General features: G+C 39.3%; 1 protein-coding gene and 1 long non-coding RNA gene across 3 annotated transcripts in view; one reads left to right on the forward strand and one right to left on the reverse strand.

Annotated features, from left to right (window-relative positions):
* Nucleotides 1–12,301, reverse strand: part of LOC101464509 (uncharacterized) — a 94,305-nt gene extending 82,004 nt beyond the window's left edge. For both annotated transcript variants that reach the window (XR_191243.3, XR_013101341.1), the window contains exons 1-2: nucleotides 12,218–12,301; nucleotides 11,431–11,615 (exon numbers count right to left, since the gene is read on the reverse strand). This is a non-coding gene — a long non-coding RNA (uncharacterized LOC101464509). The remainder of the gene's footprint in view (nucleotides 1–11,430; nucleotides 11,616–12,217) is intronic.
* On the forward strand, nucleotides 12,295–18,282 carry LOC101464229 (ETAA1, ATR kinase activator). The gene is made up of 6 exons (XM_004553450.6): nucleotides 12,295–12,611; nucleotides 13,417–13,545; nucleotides 13,755–13,813; nucleotides 14,215–14,324; nucleotides 14,445–15,880; nucleotides 17,081–18,282. The coding sequence occupies exons 1-6, from the start codon at nucleotides 12,479–12,481 to the stop codon at nucleotides 17,191–17,193; spliced, it is 1,980 nt and encodes a 659-aa protein (XP_004553507.2). The 5' UTR covers nucleotides 12,295–12,478; the 3' UTR covers nucleotides 17,194–18,282.
* Nucleotides 18,283–20,320: the final 2,038 nt, after the last annotated feature.

Raw genomic sequence — 20,320 nt, forward strand, 5'->3', positions numbered from 1 at the left:
CATTGCAGCCACTTGATGTTTGTAGCAGTTTCCTTTCATCACAAAACTGTTTCAAGAAAGATGTATTTTTGATTTAGTCCCACACTTTATTTATTTGATAAAAGACCAGAAATATGCTATAATATTTTATTATGGCATGCTGTTTAAGTGTGTGGACACCATGTACAGTTATTGTAGATGCGGGTGAGCACACGCACTTATGCCTCATCTCTCCGTCCCTGTCAGACATCAAACGGGGGCCTTGGCCACAGATCGCACACGCAGGGATCCCTAGAGACGACCTGATTGAAACCTGGCAACAGGACCAAACAGCTGCTTCAAACAAAAGACATCTGCATATTTCAGATTTGTTTTTCATAAATTAACACTGCAACCTGCCAAAAAGCTGGGTGAGGGAGTCTATCGACTTGTGTATAATTAGATAAAGTTTACAAGCTTTGAAAGTTGTAAATTAGCATGAGGTAAAGGGGCGCTCACTTGGGAAGGGTAGGGGGAATGCAGCTTACAGGCATGTTTCTGCCTTCTTTTGTAATGACAGGGAGATTGGGGGATGGGATGGTCTGATGTCTGTTGAAATCACAAGAGTAGCTCATGTCTATTCTCCTCTTTGGAGAGGTATAAGGTGATGGTTTAGCATGTCAGTGGCATGTTAACAGTATGATGCTGCTTGCTACAGCCAGTCAAAAACAGTTCTTTTTTTTGGCTCTGCCTGTGGCCTTGTGACATCAAATGTGTATTTGTGTGGATGTGCATGTGAGCATTTCTGTTAAGCTCTGATAAGGCCCTGTGCGGTGCCTTTATGGGGTCAGACAGTGAGCTGTTACACTTGTAAAAACCCCTTCAATTATTCAGTGAAGTCAAGTCTCCCCTTTATCTCCCGCTTGTCTCCTGGTATGCTTGGGGACAGCAGGGAGAGCGTAAGAGTGAGGGCAAAATAGAGGAATGGAGAGGAGGGTGGGTGGAAGGAAAGGAGGGAGGGAAGGAGGGATGGATGAGAAGGCATGGATGTCTCCTCAAAAGCATTGCTACCTAATTACTATCTCATTTAGATCAGCAACCACAGTTATAAATAACCCAACAGCTGGCGCGATGGAAACAGACAACACCAAACACGGAAACGCAGCACAATATCACAGTCAGCTGAAATAAGCGCCGGAATGATAATGATGTCTGTGGTGCACAGAAAAAGTCTGATGTGTCTCAACATGGGTGTGCTGTTTACAATCTCCAACCCTCAAATGGGCCACGGGTAGGAGTGAGGTTAAGTTATAAGTATAGATATATAGAGAGAGACGCTAGAGCTTCAGTCCAAAACTGTGTTTGAAAAACATTTGCTGCTGAACATCACATCTTGCCTGTAAAAGTATAGAAGCCTTCCAGTGATGCAAATGAAAAAAGATAACCAAGAAAACTTGTTGAGGAAATGCATCAGAATTTCAGGTCAAATTAAAAGTCATGCTTTTAAACTAGGAACCATCTAAGTATAAAACATGTCCTGACCCACAAGACTTTTGTTTTTTATTTGGTCACATTGTGAAGTATCTGCCTCCCAAAATTCTACTTCCACCTCAATGAAACAGTGGTGTCAGTGGGTAAAAACTGTTCAAAAGAACAGACATAATTCATGTAGGTGAACTAAACCTTTAAACTCCCAAGCTGCTCTTTAGTTGATTAAGCAATTTATCTTCCAATTCTAGTGTCATTACATTTGACAGCTCCAAAGATTTTGTAATAAGGCAAAATTTTCTATTTAGAATTTGTAACTAAACATAGGCCTAAGTTCTAAATTGAACCGTGTGTTGAAAGTAAATAAACCTATCCTCCCAGCTAATCTCGGTTGCTCATATTATTGCCCGTGTCTGTATATCTCCTCAATATAATCCTTTTGTTGTGGTCAAGGACTTTTTTTTCTCCACTGAGCACGTTGTTAATGCCTCAGGACAAACTGAGAACAGGAATCAGTGCAATAATGCCCAGACGAATTTCAAATATTCAGATATTCTGTGCACCTCCTAAGGCTTAAGGAACATTTTTTAAACATTTCCATGTTTGTGTCAAAGCTCTCACAAATACAGGGCTGCTTCTTCTGTTAAGTGATTATACAGACAACTTGGGAGTGATATAATTACCTCAAACATGGCAACCCTAGTGGTGGAGCTTGTGGAGGTGATAATATATGGTAATTACCAGTTTCTAGGGCTGAACAATCTGGAAAGAATGTATTTAAGATAAAAGCAGGAAAACAACCCCGACAGCATGGTGTTTGCACTGTAAAGGAAGACAATGGCTGTAAACATTTAAGAAATGGTAATGAGATAAATGCAGTATCCCTTCCGGAGAACACATGTATTTTTGTTCACAGACTTTGAGTGTAACAGCTCTCACAAGGACTGGATGCAACAACTGAAAGATGAAAATCATTGTCCTCAGAAACCAAGGATATAAAATGACTGTCTAGGCAGTGCTAATTACATTTTAATTGTAATTACAAATGCAATTGCTATTTTATTGTTTAATCTGTTAATATTTGTGAATTTCAGTCCAAAAACACCATAAAGTGCCTGCAGCACTGATAAAAATCTCACCAAGAAACCCTTAAAGAGCTATAAAGTAATCATTTAATTTCTCTGACTATTTTCGTAGGAATGCGCTGCTCTCTTTCTTTCTCCCAATTAAACCCCAAATTTTCATTAGTGCTTTGTGGTGACAATAAAATCTTTGTCCTACCACACATGCCCTCACCGGAGAAACAAATCTCTGACTGAGCTCTCCGAGAGCATCAAGGGAACATCGTTTTTCAAAAGCTATTCATTCAGCCTGAGCTTTTGACGACAAGCCTGTGATACAGCAGATCTGCTTTGGTCGTTGTCTCTTGACGGACATTTTGGCAGCAGATGACGGCTACTCGGTTCGAGACGAGTAGACCAAAAGACTGTAGCTCTGTGTCAGCAAACAATGGGTAGGTTTCTGTTTCAGCAAAGTGAAAGAACAGAGTGAGAAAGGTGATCTTCATGTCCCAGAACACATTTACAGAAATGAAAAATGTGATAGGCAAATCTAGTTTTCCAATCTTATATTGAAGATATTTAATATTGTAACGTATGCATCATCTGTTGGTTCGCTTGGATGGCCGCCTACACAGAAACTCATTCAGAGGAAAGAGGAGCAGGTGGGTGAGATCAAGATATCAATTTACCACATTTATCTTTATGTTGCTCATTTTTCAGGTTCACTGACATTTGGATTTTTAAAAGCCTCTTGTGTCTGTTAACTTTGCCTCGTAAGCGTCGTCTGCTAAAGCTCTACTAGTGTAACTAATTCCCAACATCTCTAAACCCAGGGTGATGGAAGGACCCGGGGAATAGGAGATGCTAAGAGTGGGCGGCCCCTCCTGTTGTAAGAAACTCCGGTGAGGGATGTTCGCCATATGCTCACAGGGTTCCAAGGGAAAAAGGCTCGGAGGATAAAAGTGAACGCAGCGGCAACGGGCCCTCCATCAGTGTGTTCAAAGCCTCCATATGAAAATGACTGTGTACATCTTCTGCTGAGGCCAAATTTAGATCAAAGGCAACCCCAAGCAGGAGGGGAACGCAGAGAGGGGGGCGGGGTTGGTTTGGGGCAGACTGGGAGTTGTGCATGAAATGGAAGTTTGTGCAATGTGATGAGCAAATCTGTGAGTGCATGGGAATGTTAATAATAATAAGTGGAGAAATTTGTCAATTTATTTTTCCTTTTACACTCCGGAGATCAATACCAAATTGGAGCTGTTAACTTGTGATGTGACTTCCAGCTGGGTGAAATTAAGTTGTGTCTTTTTCAGGTCACCAAACTGGCAGTTTTTGCCGTACAGACTCTGGAAAGGATTGAATTTAGAAAACTGCACAGCAGATGCAAGTTAGCTTTTGATGTTTGAGTTATAGTATATTTGTTTCCTAAATTTTTCCCCTGTGCGAACAGCACCAAGGATTTTTACATTTCTGTGTAAGTTTTTTTTTAAAAAGCAATAATAAAAGTTCCAGTATTGTTTCTGTTATCTGTATGTGCAGTCACATATATAATTTGCAATCAAATTCATAGATTTTGAGCTCACAGATTCTAAATTCCTGTGCAACACTTAAAAAAATATCACAACAATACACTGTTTTCAAATGAAAAGTTTAGAGTACTTATAAAAGTACTATTTCAGCTTACATACACAGAGATTCACATATTTTATATACTTTCTGCAAACATCTATAGTTTTAATCAATTCTTAGTTATTTACTTGTGCATTTTGGGACCATTTGATTGTGTATATTAATAAATATTTACTGCGTTAATGACTGTTTATGGTACCAAGATAATGATGAAAGACGAACAACTGACTAAAATAATTACAGTGCCCATTTTCATGGGACTTATTAGCACATATAGAATCTACTGCAACAACTGTTTTAAAATAGTTCTGGGACCTTTATAGAGTTCTATAAGTCAAACTGTGCTGTTAAATATTAAAACTGAATATCTTTAATTTTGGGTATGAAGATAAGAATGACAGTTTAAAATGACAATGACCACTAGGGATTTCAAAATACCACAAATTTAGTAGTAACAATAGCATGACCTTACAAACGGTCTCTACTCGGTATAATATTAGTTACAATTAATTAGCTTAAGCCTTTATGTAACTTGCACACAATTTGGTCTGTGAAGCGTACAACAGCAATGCAACATCACTCAAAAATGGTAACGACCATTTCAGGGTAACATTGTAAGCTGCAGAAAATGAGAAATGGGAGACACAAACTGAGGGGAATCTGTTTAAACATTCAACATTTTCAAGTTTGAGCATTTCTGTTGCTGTTGACACGTTTTTTTACTCCAGAATGAGTGATCAGTTTGGAAATCATCCAGACTTCAAATTAAGTTCTCAAGTGTTTCTGGAGATAAAGTATGTGCACTATGCTGCAAACTTCTACCACAACTCTCTAATGGATGAAGTTCTCACTTCCCACAAATTCCTAGATGATAAGGCTTTGTCTATCTCATGGCATTTTCTAACTATCTTATTAACAGCTATCTTATCCGGAGCAGCAACTGCCACCGTTTTCCAATGGGAAGCATTGCAAGAATTTTGGTTACTCATGAATGAAGATTGAGATATTTGTAGCTATAATTGTGACTGGTCAAAACTGGATTACATATAATTGTTAACGGTAATTTTGACTTGTCAAAATGTCCTCATAGATACTTATAACAATAATAAAAGTCAAAATGAAAAATGACTTTGTAATGTTAATTCTGGAGAATCAAACGTAACTTACACATTTTGCCATAGTGTACAGAAGAATAGGTGATGCAAGGCTTTGGCTACAAAGCATTTACAACTAGTATGAACTTGTTTATTTTATGCTTAAGAGAACTGGCTCTGTGCTGAACAAAACTGCAGCATCATTCAGTAATAAAAAAACAGCCTAAATCTATTAAAATATTATTGATTTCTATATTACAATATTATATATTGTGCAACTCACAAGCTCCTGATGCTACTATGCTCAAATGCTAACACTGATATATAAGAGGATGATTTGGCTCAGCATCTTTGTTACATCTCCTCACCTCCTTTTCTTAATCTTATGCTGCCTCCTCCACCTCCTCTTCACTCCGCCCTATTCTCCTCCTCGTTTCCTGCCTCTCCAGAGAGGAGGTCACATGCTGCAGACCTGCTCCGTGCCATCTGGCTGACTTCCTGTCATCCTTACCCCAGGAGAGAGTGGCTCTGCAGGGTACAAGCATAGAGAACCCCCCCTTCCCTCCTCCCCCTCATCCTCCTCCAGGCCCACACACACCTGAGCAGAAAGGGTGAGAAAAAAACACACACACAGGGAGAAAAACAGAGGGAGAAGAAAAGAGAGCAGACAAGACAAAGGACAAGGCAAAGAACAAAAATATCAGCAGATACAGCAGGAGAAACAGAAAATTCAAAAACCTACGCAGGCTGCATGGTGAGAAAAATTCTGTGCAGCTCTGGAGAAAAGTGACTAATCAAGTAGCATTTCAAAGCCATGTGGTTTAATGTCTGATGCCATAATAATGACAAATTAAGTTTAACCAGTGGGGCAGCTTTTCTGCTGTTATATATGTTTGAAAATAAAAATGAAGAGAAAAGAGCAGTCTCCCACTTTTCCTTTAATCAGTGACAATTGTTCAAGATTTAACCCTGAAATTTCAGAAACATCATTAAGGATGTGGTTGAATTTCCATCACAGCAGTTCATGAAAGCATAGCCCACTTTGTTTCCCACCTTCCTCTCACACATGTCCATCTCACACAAGGCATTATATTAGAATTGGTTAAAAAGCACATACATATCAGATCAATCTTAATGTCCTACCCGTGGTCTTGCATATTCATATAAATATAATATGACTGCCGCTCACATTTGAATTTATTGGTTTTCCTCCTCCACAAATTAGGGGGGCTCCAATTGATGAATATTTTAGCACATGTGCACTCTGTGGGACATTTATCATCGCCTTTGCTATTATAAACAGAATAAATGAGCAGTCAAAGTAGGCTACAGTGTGCTGTACGCAGACACACCGCCCCTCTGTACTCTCTTGCTTTAGCCTTCCTCCACAACTGCTGCTCTGTCTTAATGGGTCCCGCTTTGATGTTGCCTTGATATGTTACATGACCGAGCACATATGGATAAGTTTACCACAATGCAATATATTTCCTATAAATGGTGAATACAGAGATCAGGATAGAAAGGTCTTGCACCTAAACTGTAACACCTAGAGCAAAGCTGCAGTCAAGACAACCTTAGCTGAATCTATGTTAAGTGAAGCCCTAAGGGGGTCGAGACAGAGGTTAATTGGATATACTAAAATTATGTTATTTCATTACAGATATTAAGTTTTGGAGGTTAGCCTAATAAAAAGGAAGAAAAAAATAATAAATTTTAAAATAAATGTATTGCTGAGATAATCCCTGCCTTCTCCATGCCACTCTAAAGATTGCCTGTCAATCAGATAGTTGGGTGATACTGATGATGTCTTTGTCATTGGACTGACTGTTGAAATGTTTTTCAAAGAGCAGGCCATCCTGAAGACCTCACTTTATAGTTTTAGCAATAAGCCTTTTTTTTTTTTAACCTTGTTGCTTTTACTGCTCCTGACAGGAACTGGAAGCCTGCTAAGTAAATGTTTAACTTATTCTGAGTCCTGAAATAATACCAGTCTCTGAAATAAACAGAGCAAGAAAGCCAAATCAAAATGCAACCATGCCTGCCTCGCTTTGATGATCATTTCGACTCTTCCTCCTCTTCATCTCAACAATCTACCGCTGGAGTAGAGTGCAGTTGGATGCCCTTTAGCACTTCCTTTTCGCCTCATGTGACCAAAAGGGCTGCTGGGATTCTTTCAGATAGAAGCCAAGCCACCTTAGGCTGCATCTAACCATTGCTGAAGCCCACTGATCTGACGCTGCAGAACCAGGCATTGTTTCAAATGCTTTCATTCACAGTCCCTGCCATTGGCAGACACTGTGAAATGGGTGAAATCCCAGCTTGGTGAAGCTGGCACAGAAAGCCAGCATCCTGGATCCCTTCCACTTCAGAGAGCCCTGCCACATGCTAACTGTCATCCATGAGGCACTGCTAGCCCACGGGGGGGGGTCTGGCAGAAAAGTTGGAGGGTGTGGGTGGATGAAGGGGGTGGCATAAACATTGTGATATACCCTTCACATACAAACACAGAAGCCACAATGGACTCCTTGGAGATGCAGAACCAGAGGCCATAAGAGGTGATTATTATTTATGCAGACACTTTTCTGAGTTGAGCTTTTTATTCTCCTCCGTCTCTCACTCAACTGGCAGCTGCCCAGTGTGAGCCATCCCTGGGATCCACAGCAATGATGATCACCCCCTCCCCACACACACACGCGCACACACACACAAGCCCTTCCTTGTCCTCATTGCTGTCTACGCCTGGTAGATCCCCTGGCATGTTTGCTCCTCCTTCATAAACACTAGCAGCTGCTTGGGCAATTAGCCATTAGCTCTTTACTTTTTACTATAATACCCAGTGCTCAGAAATCTCAACAATTAGCTCCTTAATTGCTTCTAAACAACCCAGGCGTAACCAATAAATAGAAGGCGGTAGGTAGTTAGCTGAGGAGACAGACTTCTGGGAAAGAATGAGACAAGGCTTATAGAATCCACACTAAAATGTTCTTCCTCTCGTCTCCTTTAGCAGGCTTTGGCAATTATTTTTTTCTTGCTGTTACACGACTTGAAAAAGCTTGCAGGGGGAGGAGAGATGACAGAATGGGTAAAGAACACAAGGCAAGCTGATGCCTCATATTCAAATTCAAGCTGACACGTCCATGCCCTTTATTCCCCAGTCTAACTATCACTTCTGAGAAATGCTAGTATTCAGTGTGACAGAGGGTGTTACAGTGACTTTTAGATGGGCAGGAGACGGCGCCCCCCGGGTGTGGATTTTCGTGGCAGCGTGATATGACACAGCTCGCTTCACAGAGCAATGGGGATACCCCCAAGATTAGCTGAATGCATTAAAGAGAGGCATGAAACGTAGCTAACTGTTGATTAAATCACTGTTACATCCATACTGGCGGTTCCAGTTAACCTCTTTAACACTGACAGCAGCTACGCCACTAACATGACAATGGCCTACAGGCAGAAATGTGCTGTATGCTGTGTGCAGTGTGTGGCATCGCAACAGACAATTTTTTTCTTTTTAGATAAGGGTGCTCAAATGGATTAGGTAACAGACGAAAATGTTATTTCAGACATTCATTGAGGAAATGCAAATATTACTTACATTCTGCTCTCTAGATTTGAGAAAGTACTATTTTTCACAATTTACACAACAGAAATTTATAATCAAAGGTTTTCTCAAATTTCTTTTAGGTGTTTTTTGACCAAACACACACACACAAAATCAGACTTATTACACAGCTTTAACAATGTGTAATATTTTAAATACAGCTGCATTGAAGAAATCCACTTGCAATCCACGTTTTGACTGCCTGTGCAGCATACTGTAGGGTTTGCCTTTTTAATGAGTAAACAACCATTTTTACAAAGCTGACCAATCTGGGCCACAAGAATGTTTTAAACTTTCACATTTGTTGACAACAAATACTTGGCACTTTAAAATCGCTAAATGAAATGAGCGTGCCCCAAAGATGACATATGCTGTAGCTGTTCTCATCTAACATGCATCTTATCGTTAGTGGTGGCTGAATATCTGCTGATGTTTTGATGGAACAAGAATTATGTTTTAACAGGGAAAGTCGAAGACAGGACTACAGGTCGTCTGTTCATAACAGTTTCTGGCTTTAAATCAAAGAAACACAGTTGATTGGCTTCCCTATGCTGATGAACTGCTTCCAAATGAAAACAATCAAAGCAGAATCAAGCATAATCAAGCATTGTGATTCACTGCAGCGTGTGTGTGTTTTAACTAAATAATATTCCAGCACCACAGCAACTCAGTGTATATTTTCTACAAAATCTGCATTCAGTTTATATTGACTTTAGTTACTGTATCCCCTCCCAACCCTCTACTCCTCACTCACACACACACACACACACACACACACACACACACACACACACACACACACGAGAAATACCAAGGAGGTATACAAGCACCATCTAGTGCTTTATTTTGGAAATTGCTATGCAGAATTTTACAAAATGTGTAAAAAAAAAAATCCACATTTATTTTCTATGTAAAATATTTGTTCAGTTGCATTAACGTTTTAAAATTAGGAGCAGAAAGACAGCTTTTGGATTACAGAATAGGAATAAGATCAAATCAAGATTGAACTAATCACATTCTGCAAACCTGCAAGTATATAGAAAAGAGTTAAACACACGAGAACTGATTGATGACAGTTCATATCCTCACTAGCAGAACCTCTGACAACTTTGGTGAAATAGATGTTTTTCACAAGAAGAAGCATCAACTGTGATTGACTAAAAAATAAAATTTCCACCAGTCTATAGTCAGAAGTTTAATTTCCTTTCAGAAATAAGAACAGGGGAGTTTCCAGTTTTTGTGTGTGTGTTTGTTTTAAACCACACATTTAATTTTTCATCAATGGAGTCATGCAGCATTTTCAGTGGAAACTCTGTCACGCATGACATGGTTAAATAAACACAGCACCATTCATCACGTAGTTCCTTTTCTCAGCTTTCAGAGATAAGAAGATGATGATGGTGGAAACATGGAGCAGTTTCAGAAACATAATGAATAATCAGGAGTCATCAACTTGTACGTCAGTAACCTGCTACCACTGAAGTAATTATTCATTCGACCATGACGTATGCATGCAAAAAGCCAACATTTCTGATGTTCACTCAGTAAAAAGCCAAATATAGTTAGAAAGGATATGACTAAGGCCTAGCTGAGTCCCAAACAAATTCCAAGACCTGACTCATTTCATTCGGACTGAATACCGTAATAGGTAACAATAACTGTAAAAACTATGTAGAACAGCCCTGAATGAAAGTCTTGAATATTTAACAAGTCCTCCAAGTCCAGAAAGCCCTCACAAAAAACAAAAACATGATAATCAAGACAAAGTTGAATTAAAAACAGCCTGAGACAACGCTAAAAGGTCAGAAAAGCTGTGTGAAGGCAGTGTCCGTGTTTGGATAGCGCAAGTGTTTATGTCACATTTGACTGATGTATTTTAATTAGAAGTTCAAATTCATCTGAGAAAAAATCTTGGACGCGGATTTTGACTCCCTAACAAACTAAAACAAAAGATAAGCCCCTGACCCACCAGCCACCTTGGCTCAAAAGAAGCATGGCCCTGTGCCCAGAATAAAAACTGTATTTAATAGTTTCCCTGACTCTCGATCTTAAGGTCTAGAAATATAACTATGTGTATTATTTTCAATTCAAACTCCATGTAATATGGTCTTTTTTGACTAAAGACAGGTGTAAAGTGTAAAAGTGGTCCAAAAATGCCAAAAAAGGTTAATTACATTTCTGGAAAAAACATTTGGATACAACTAATCAGCTGTCTGATTTATTTACTGTACTGCTTTAAACCAGCCTTTCCAAACTTAGATTTAAGGATCCCTTTCTGGGCTATCACTACCTTTGAAATAAACAAGTTGTTTGTAATATCTGTTTTTGACCAATGGTAACATTGAGCAACATTATTCAAGACTCTCTAAAAGTGAACACAATGCCTTGAATAATGTTGCCAGGAAGTAAAACATGACTTTTTCCCCCTTTTGTTTGTTCATTGGGGCATACCATTTTATAGTATACAAGACAGAGTACAAATTACATTTTTGTAAAACTAAATCCCAAGGAGGCAAAAGTATTGAATTATTATTTCTGGTGCATTACCACAAGGAATACACCAATTAACAACAATAACTACATTAATCCACCTACCTACCCAGTATCGTGTTTGCCACCAAAACAGCTTTGACCTGTCAGGGCATGGACCTCTGATGGTGCCCTGCGGCTTCTGGCACCAGAAAAATGAGAAGCAAATCCTGGCGATCCTGCAGGTTGCAGAGTGAAGCCTCTGTGGATTTGGCTTGTTCCCATGCATCCTGAGGGAGTTCAGTAGAACATGATCTGGGGAGTTTGGACAGAGACATTATGACATAAATGGCATGAATTATTTTACAGTAGAGATGGTAGAAGGTTAGAAGGTTTTGCTACAGGGCAAAAGTTTTTTCTAAACTTGATTTTGTGAAAAAGACAGCAACGTTTTCAATGTAATTATTAATGTGATTAGTACCACTCATGTTTGCCTTGAATTTCATATAAAAATGGCTGCTGTGAATTGTTTAGTGTGCTTTCAGGGGTAGTTTTTTCTGTCAACGGCGGTTCTAATGTTGTAGTATCTCGGTGTATTTCAATAATCTTTTTCGTTGTGAGAAGATGAACTAATTTTGCCCATCTGCGCTTTGCGACACACAATTATACTCTTTTAATGTAGTCTTAATTGTATTTTATATGCTAGAATAGTAAACTGAATATGACACGTAAATATAGTGGAATTAAGAGAAGGCCTTCGCCTAGATTTTGAATTTAAAATTGGAGAATGAAGTGGTGAACTTTAGCCAGTAAACCTAATCATATTTATACAGTAGATTTTTAAATATATATCTACAGAGCTGAAATATAACTTATTAAGAATATTTCAGGACACGGAGAAATCATTTCGTACATACCTGTCACAGGCTTTAGCTTTGCCAGAAGTCAAACGAGCTGCGAAAAAACTACCCGGCAGCCGTAGGTTTGGTGACGTCACAAGCAAACATGGCGGCTAGCTTTGAGTGAGCGAGCGAACACAACAAGACTGCAAAGAAACGTTGAATCTCTCGAAGGCAAATTGTTAGCCGCAATGTTGAAAGCCACAAAGGAAAGTGCTGAAGAAACGATGTAACGCAGAGTTGGCTTTGCTGCTGCTGCCGCCGCTGTTTTGTGCAGCCATGTCAGAGGCGAGGACGCATGCTGAGTTCACTGAACTGTGGAGGACTGTCTCCAAACTCAGCTACAAAAAAACACAAGACACGCAAGCAGCAAAACAGATGCCTGACACGACAACGACGCCCGTCTCTAAAGGTGAGGCTGTGTGTCTGTTAATATAGGCGACGATCTGCGGCTCAACGCGAGCTTAACTAAAGACCATAACAAGTGTTTGTATACACAGAAGAGTAAAGGCGGCCATGAGGTGATCAAAACGAGCGACTGACAGTGACAACATGCCAGCTGGCTGTGTTATCTCACCATAGACACACCACTAATTCCACTCTAACCAGTTGTAAAGTACTGAGACTGTCTAGGAAGGATAAACTGCATTCCGAATATACAGAAAGTGTTGCCACATGTTCGAATATCTTTTAAGATATGATGCATGATCTCATCTAAATAATTGTTTGCTCATAGCTGGATTGTTTTAATTAGACAAACACATGTTGCGTGCATTCTGGAATATGTCCTTTTAATGCAGCCAGCCCTCTTGTAATGCTATATTGCAGTGACTCAAATCAGACAAGGCTTTAAATGACCATTATGTATCCTCCTCAAGCTGCTAAAATAGAAAGATTCAAAACACAAGTTTTTGACCAGACATTTTCCCAGTTTTTATATTGTGTTCAGCAAGTATTTTTTTCAGGAAATTATCATATAAATATTATTATGGCTTTAACTGTGACTACACTAAGAGAATCTGTTCATGTGTGAACTGTCATCACGATACATCTTTTATTGTTCTCCTGTTTGTCTTTACTGATATGTCTAACATAAAGTTTAAAGTAACTAAAGACTCGGTGCTAAATAAATACATGCAAGTAAATTTAACGTTACCAAGTTGAATATGATTTAGTTTTAGCTCATTTGATGTGGCACTTGATATCTCTGTGCACAGATTTTCAAAGTCCCCAGCATCGAGGTTGCAGCAGATACACCGGCTTGGCTAATGGAGATTCTCCAGGAGATGTGGAACCTTCACAAGATATCATCTGGGATTCCACATCTCCCACTCAGACTCATACTGGTAAACAACACCGACACTCAGCTCACACTTGCTGGCACATCTCATCAGCAGGTTCTAAATGAATGGCAACATAAACGATTTCTGAATAGGTTTTTTTTTATAGTAGATTAATTTCAATTGTAAGCTTGTGCTTTTCATTTCAGTCATCATGACTCTACCACTTTGCTAATTTCTATCATGTGTGTTATTGTCACGTTTTTTGGGTTCAGGACTCAGGAACACTAGAGCTGTGGAAATATCTGATATTGTGAACCGCATTGCTCCAAAGGTCTGTTGTTTTTTCAGCTTTTTATTATTTTCATATTGATATTTGGCAAAAATGGTTATTTCTAAATGCCATGGTAAATATAATTAATCACAAACTAAATAAGAAAAAATAATAATTTTCATTTAGAATAAAATAGAATAATCCTTTAATTGTCCCACAAGGGGAAATGTGGTTGTAACAGCAGCAGAAGAAAAGCACATATACAAACAGAACAGAAACACACACAATTTTTACAGAAAAAAAATATTTACATCATGGACAATAGTTACAAAAACAGAGTACTGTACAGTTATTAAGATTAAAGTATTTTTTTAAATTATTATTTATTATAGGTAGACTTTCAGTCTTTTCTAGCACATATCTGTAAACACACTTCAACCTTGTGCTTGTTTCTTTTATAGGATGTAAAACCAGAAAGGACTGACTCCTCTTTGCTGCAGTGGATCGGTGACAGTGCCATGCCCGCCACACCAGAGATTCAAAAGCCAAGACTCAGGAAGAAATCCTCTAGGTGAATAATCAATATATTGACCAAAATACTGTCCCTATAGATTGTTATTATGTACCACCATATGCAGCCTGTATGGGTGCTCATAAGCGTCTTTCTTCCTTTTTCCTTTTGTCTACATAGGCAAAGCAGTGTGGAGGACCTCATGAAACTCGCCAGGCAGTTTGATGAGAGCATGCAGCAAGATAAGGAAACTTCAGAAAGCCTTGTGATCAATCTTAATGAATGTCTGAACACTTCTGAAACAAAACTGAAACCATCGTCACTCCATGATAGCTTGAAGGACCTAAAGTACCCATCGGCACCAGACCAGATAGAGGCAGAGCTGCATGCTCTGTTTGACTGCTCCACTCAGAGTGCATGGCTAAGCCGTGGCTCTGCAGTATCCACCTGTTCACAGGAAATAAGAGGCCAACCTGTGAATGCAGCTTTATCCGAAGACCAACAATCAGAGCTCAAATCAGCTGAAAAGTCTGGCACAGCTGCACATCCTGCTGAAGAAAAGGGAACTAATAGCTGTAGTGCAAATAACTGTGATGACTTTGATGATGACTGGGAGAATGATGAATTACTTAATGACCCTTTTTTGCTGGCGATGACCCATAAGCCCAATGAGCAACATGACACCAATCCTAACACCACCTTTCAGTCTGAGACTAAGACAAACACTACTCACTCTACCCCTGTTCGTAAACCCATTGCAAATGCAATCCCTGCACACAAGCCTTCAAACCTAAACTGCAAGCCTAGCTGCAGTGTGAAAAGTTCTGAAACAAAACTGACACTCCAGGAACTCTGTCCCAAACTGAAGACTACCAACCGAAACACTTTCAAATTAGAGCCAAACCCCAACTTGCGGTCACAGATGGCCAAAGAGGTTTCCACTAAGTCCAACTTCACCGTTATACAACCCAAGCCACAGATGTTTGACCAGAAATCTGCAACTGCAAAGACATCCACTACACCTCAACCTGACAAGGTCACTAATGATCACAGAGGGGCTTCTTTAGGAAAACACTCTGTTAAAGATATTTCAGACAGCTTGTGGGATGATAGGGATGATGATGCACTGCTCTACCAGGTATGTGACAGTGTGGAGAAGATCGCCAACAGTCAGTCGCTCCAAGTGAGCTCCGGTAACTGCCAAGAAAAACAAGATATTGATGTAGACAGACAACGGAAAACCACAGGGCCGCAGCCCATCAACATGACTCGGTCTGGGAACGTCGGTGCCAGCACTAACAGACAATCACCTTGTGCTTTTGTTCGTTCTAACTCATTACCAAGGGCTAGTTATGAAACTGTGAACTTCCAAGGATGGAACGTTCCCATGAAGGGTGCCAACAAAAAATCACAGATGTCTCAAAGCTTCCCAGGAAGCCACACAAATTTGGGTACATTAAGTCAGTGCGGGGATTCATCTGGAACTTTCCAGGCTGGAAATGCTAATGTGGATATGAAGCAACATCCAGAGATGGCCAGAGCAGTACACAACGCCAAGAGCCATCACACAGCTTTCAAAAGAAATCTATCTGACTCAGCAGCCATAAGCACCAAAGGTATGATGTCTAAGTTTTGATAATTACCACCGAATTGTATCAAAGTATATTATGTATGCGACTTTATAAAAGGCTAGGGTATTTATAGTGGGCGTGCTTTCCAAAATAATTCATAAATAATAATTATTTTTTTAAACTGAACCAGAACAGCACCAGTTCTCACACTTGCATGCAGTTTTTCCAAGGTAGTTGGCAGATCGGCTGTTCCAAAGATCTTGGAGAGCTTGCCACAATTCCTCTATGGATTTAAGTTGTCTCAGTGTCTCATGTCTCTTCAAGCAATCCTACATTGACTTCTTTATTGCTGAGATCAGTGCTGTGTGGGGGCCATAACATCTGCTGCTGGAGTCCTTGTCCTGGCCAGGTCTCCCTTGAAAATATATTAAATAAATGTGTTTTCTTTCTGCCAAAAAGACAGTTCTTTATGACTCTGGCTGTATGGCTGGACTTGTTGTTATGCTTAAGAATTAATTTTTCACCAGTCAGGCTCTGATAGTACTGTCTCATGAGAATAATCTAAACATCTAAAATGTGTAAAATCTTTGTGCTAAACTGTATATTCAAAGATAATAGGAATAAAAATTTTGAATTGGTTGAAAATTTAATAATATTTTAAGACAGGATTTTATGTTTGTCAATGAAAAAGCCACCAAGAGTGTTATGTACGGATACTTTTTCTTAAAAACAACACAAATAAATCTAAAACTAGATAGAATGGCTTTGCTTTGATAGACTCAGTCAAATGTCCAGTAACTGAATACACCCCCATTAGTTGTTTTGTTTAATTCTATGCATTTGTCTGCCATGGCTATTCCATCAAATTTGCTTTAAGAATGGATATTTAACTGACAATTCACAAGTAAAACAGATGTCACATGTTGTTCTTATAATCACTGACAGTTCGGTGCATGTGCACATTAACCATTTCCCCCCAAGCAAGTAAACTGCGCACTGTGGCTTTAATTTGTGATCTTGTCAAGGGTCCAAACCTCAGCAAGCATCATTGCCAATGAATTTGTGGACAGATTTTATTTATTTATTTATTTGTCTTTGGACTTGGATGTTTTGGGGTTCTTTTGTTCTTCCAAATGAGCAGACGTTTAATGTTTAGAAATGAAAACTTGCTCGAGGTCATGCAACAACCAAGCTGAAATTGTCTCTTTTTCATTCAGTTTTCTCACTTTTCTTCCCTCTTTCCAGTTTTTGTCACAAGCCAGATGACAGGAAAGTGCTCTGCTGCAGAGATTGAGAGGAAAAAACAGGAAGCTTTGGCCAGGAGGCGACTGCGAATGCAGACCGCCACAAAGCCATAGAGCGACTTCGTCCTGCCAGTATTTTTTTGCAACTTAATGCACTCTACATTTCATACAAGTGGTTCAGCCCTTTTTCGAAATTTCTTGTTTTTTGATTATTGTATCCAAGATGAAGGACTGTTGATAGTTCAGTGCATGACCTGATCCCGGGATATGTACTTAGCTTTCCGCACATATAGAACCTACTACTGGCTGTTTTTGCTGCTAATGTAATGTGTTTCATGGTAAGCATTTTTTAGGAACAGTTTGTTACAGAATCTCATATGTGTGACAATGTAAAGAAAAACTTCTTCACTACTTTGAAATATAGTTTACATCCACTGAGCATGGAAAAAAAATCCAAATGCTCCGTTTGTTGCTTTCTGATATTTAAGCCAATTTTGGATAGAACATTTTTATCTGGTGCTTTTTGCTTTTGTTAAAAAGTAAATAGCTTAATCTCTGTGTCACTTTTCAAATTGTAGCATCAAAGGCTGACACATAGCAGTGTATTTTTGAAGCTATCCATAAGAAATGGATGCCTTCGCTTTAAAGCGAACATTAGCATTAACTGCTGTGTTCTCTGCTTTATGGGTCTGCTAAGACTGCTTAAGTGCCTGACAGTTCTTTTAAAGCATACTTGAAATATTCATTCGTCTTCATAACTTTGTAATGAAAAAAGCCTTACTTTATTAGAAATAGAAATAAAAGGATATCAACACAACCTAACACAAAATCTTTGCTTTGAGGCCAAGCTGAACATTTAATAGATGATTCTTATTTGTGTTTCCTCTGTGCTTTCTTTGCTCACGTCAGTGTTTCTCCTTTCAGTTTTGCACAGGTCAGCATCAACAGTTGTACTGTAAAGACAGCGTTGTGGCCTCCGCTGGCAAACTGTACTGTAATAGCTATGCTATGCACCTTTCAAAAAAGTTTAACGAGTAAAAAAAGAAAAACAAGGCTTGAAATTGTTTTTATATCTGGACAGGATGAAAATGAGAAAGATGAGAAACTCACACTACATTTTCCTATCATATTTTAATCATTTGTGCTGTAAAGGGCAGACCTGGGACATACAGGTGACAAATTCAAATAAAACTTTCAAATAGACTTCTTTGTTTCTACTTAATTGCTTCAATATATCCTAATACTTTTGACTCCAGTACCTGTTGCTTAAAAACAGCATGATAAACGTAGCTGTATTCATTCCCCCAGTAATTTCATTATGTTTATGTCTTGTGATAAATCAGAATACAGTTGGCTGCTATTGGTCTGTAGCAGTTTCATTTAATTTCGTTCACATTTTCAGGCTTTTTTTTTTTTTTTTTGCAACATCAACGACACCCCTGTAGTATTGAACAGCTGCTCAGGATTTTGAGTTTACACAGACGGCCTCCTCACTGGAGTTATTGGCGTCCATTACTGTAACCTCTATGTATTTCAGGGCTGTTGACAGGTCAAGCAGATATGATGGGCCCATTTCACAAATACTCAAATTTGTTTTCAACAAGTTGCTGCCCAGAAAGAAGAACCATTGTGAGCATGCAGTAGCCTCGCTATGAAGAATATTGTTGTTATTAGACATGAGGGATTATTTTAATATGAAAGCTAATTCGTCTTCTGACTCCTTATCATTCTACACAGCTGCTATATTGTGCGTGAGGGTAGTACAATGTTCGCCTTTGTAATCCCGAGAGAATTCCTCAGAGTTCCTCCTTCACGACCATTCCCACCCATTACATGCCTGTGAGAGTTCCCAGGTGTGTGTGTGTATATGTGTGTGAGAGAGACGGGTGGTCTGCAGGTGTGTGTATTTGAGTATTTATTCCATTCAGAGGCGCCATCCACCTCCCTGCCCTATCTCTTTCCCCTCCCCGCCCAGTTTGACTGTAAATCAGATGGCAGGGCAATTTGGCAACAGCATAAAGGCCTCTGGTTTTTATGACTATGATTATGGTTATGATGATGACTAGTATTTATTTCAACTATCTGATGAAACCCTTGGCTAAAGCTAACAGGTGTAGAGCAGGTACAATATCAAGCTCGCTGAAGGATCCCAGTAATGTCGCCATAGAGAGCAAAATATTGTCCGCCAAGCAGAAGAATGGGCTGTTTCAGCACCCGCTCGTCATGCCATACATGGAGCAATTTCTGATTATTGGATGGGAGTGGAGAGCCACAACGTTCTCTTTGTAGAGGGAGAATGATTTATGGCTGTTAGTCAGGCATAAGGCAGTAATTGCCCCAGTGACGATTATGTTACCATAGCACCTGTTTAAACTGTCTATTCTTATGTGAATGTTTTCATTTTTGGAAGAGGAGAGTTTGCAGCTTGAAAGTGATGTGTGAAGACGCTAATTGAAGATGGAGAAGGGTGCAGGATGGTGTGGTAGCAATTTAGGAGAAAGGGAGAGTGCATGACGGACAGATTTGTGTTGTGTCATCTGATCTATTAGGAAAACAGTCATTTCTTAAACAAGCAAGAAGAAAGAAGTCTATTCAGCAAGTAGAATAAATATACTGTACTTTAAAAACGACTGAAAAGGCAAGTTGAGATCATTTGGATATTCACAGCTGCATGTTTAAGCACTCTAAAAACAGTGGTAGACAAAATGTAAAGGACTACTTTAAGCTTTGATACTTTTACTTTACTCTTAAGATAAAAAAATCAGCAACGATAACTAGGAATACAATGCTCATGGCATGACAGCTGAAAGGCTGCTATTCTTGGCTCAATCCAACCATACGCCACTGATGTGTGAGCATTTATATAAAGTAGATCAAAACTGTCATTCATCACAGTACTCCTGAGCTCTGCACCGATGAAAGATATGAAAAAAGGAATCTTCTCGGATTTCCTCTGTGCTGGTAAAGTCAACGATTGTGCCCTCAAAAACTGCCGTGAAGGAGCTTTTGTGTGTGTTTGTGTGTCTGTGCTGGCTTTTTGATCTGTGAAACAGAGATTCCTTATCTTTGCAGGCATTTTATTTGAAAATAAATGATGTCGGCAACAGAAAGTATTGCAGCTTTTCGGTTTGATGTCACTTCCTTATACAGATGTCTTCTGTTGACCCCACAGTTTAAATTATTTAGACTACAACAATTGCTGTGTGTACACCCTAATTATCAAAAGTGTCTTTCCTTAGGG

This window comes from Maylandia zebra, linkage group LG13 (genome assembly GCF_041146795.1).
Source record: "Maylandia zebra isolate NMK-2024a linkage group LG13, Mzebra_GT3a, whole genome shotgun sequence".
In the NCBI taxonomy this organism is placed as follows: domain Eukaryota; kingdom Metazoa; phylum Chordata; class Actinopteri; order Cichliformes; family Cichlidae; genus Maylandia; species Maylandia zebra.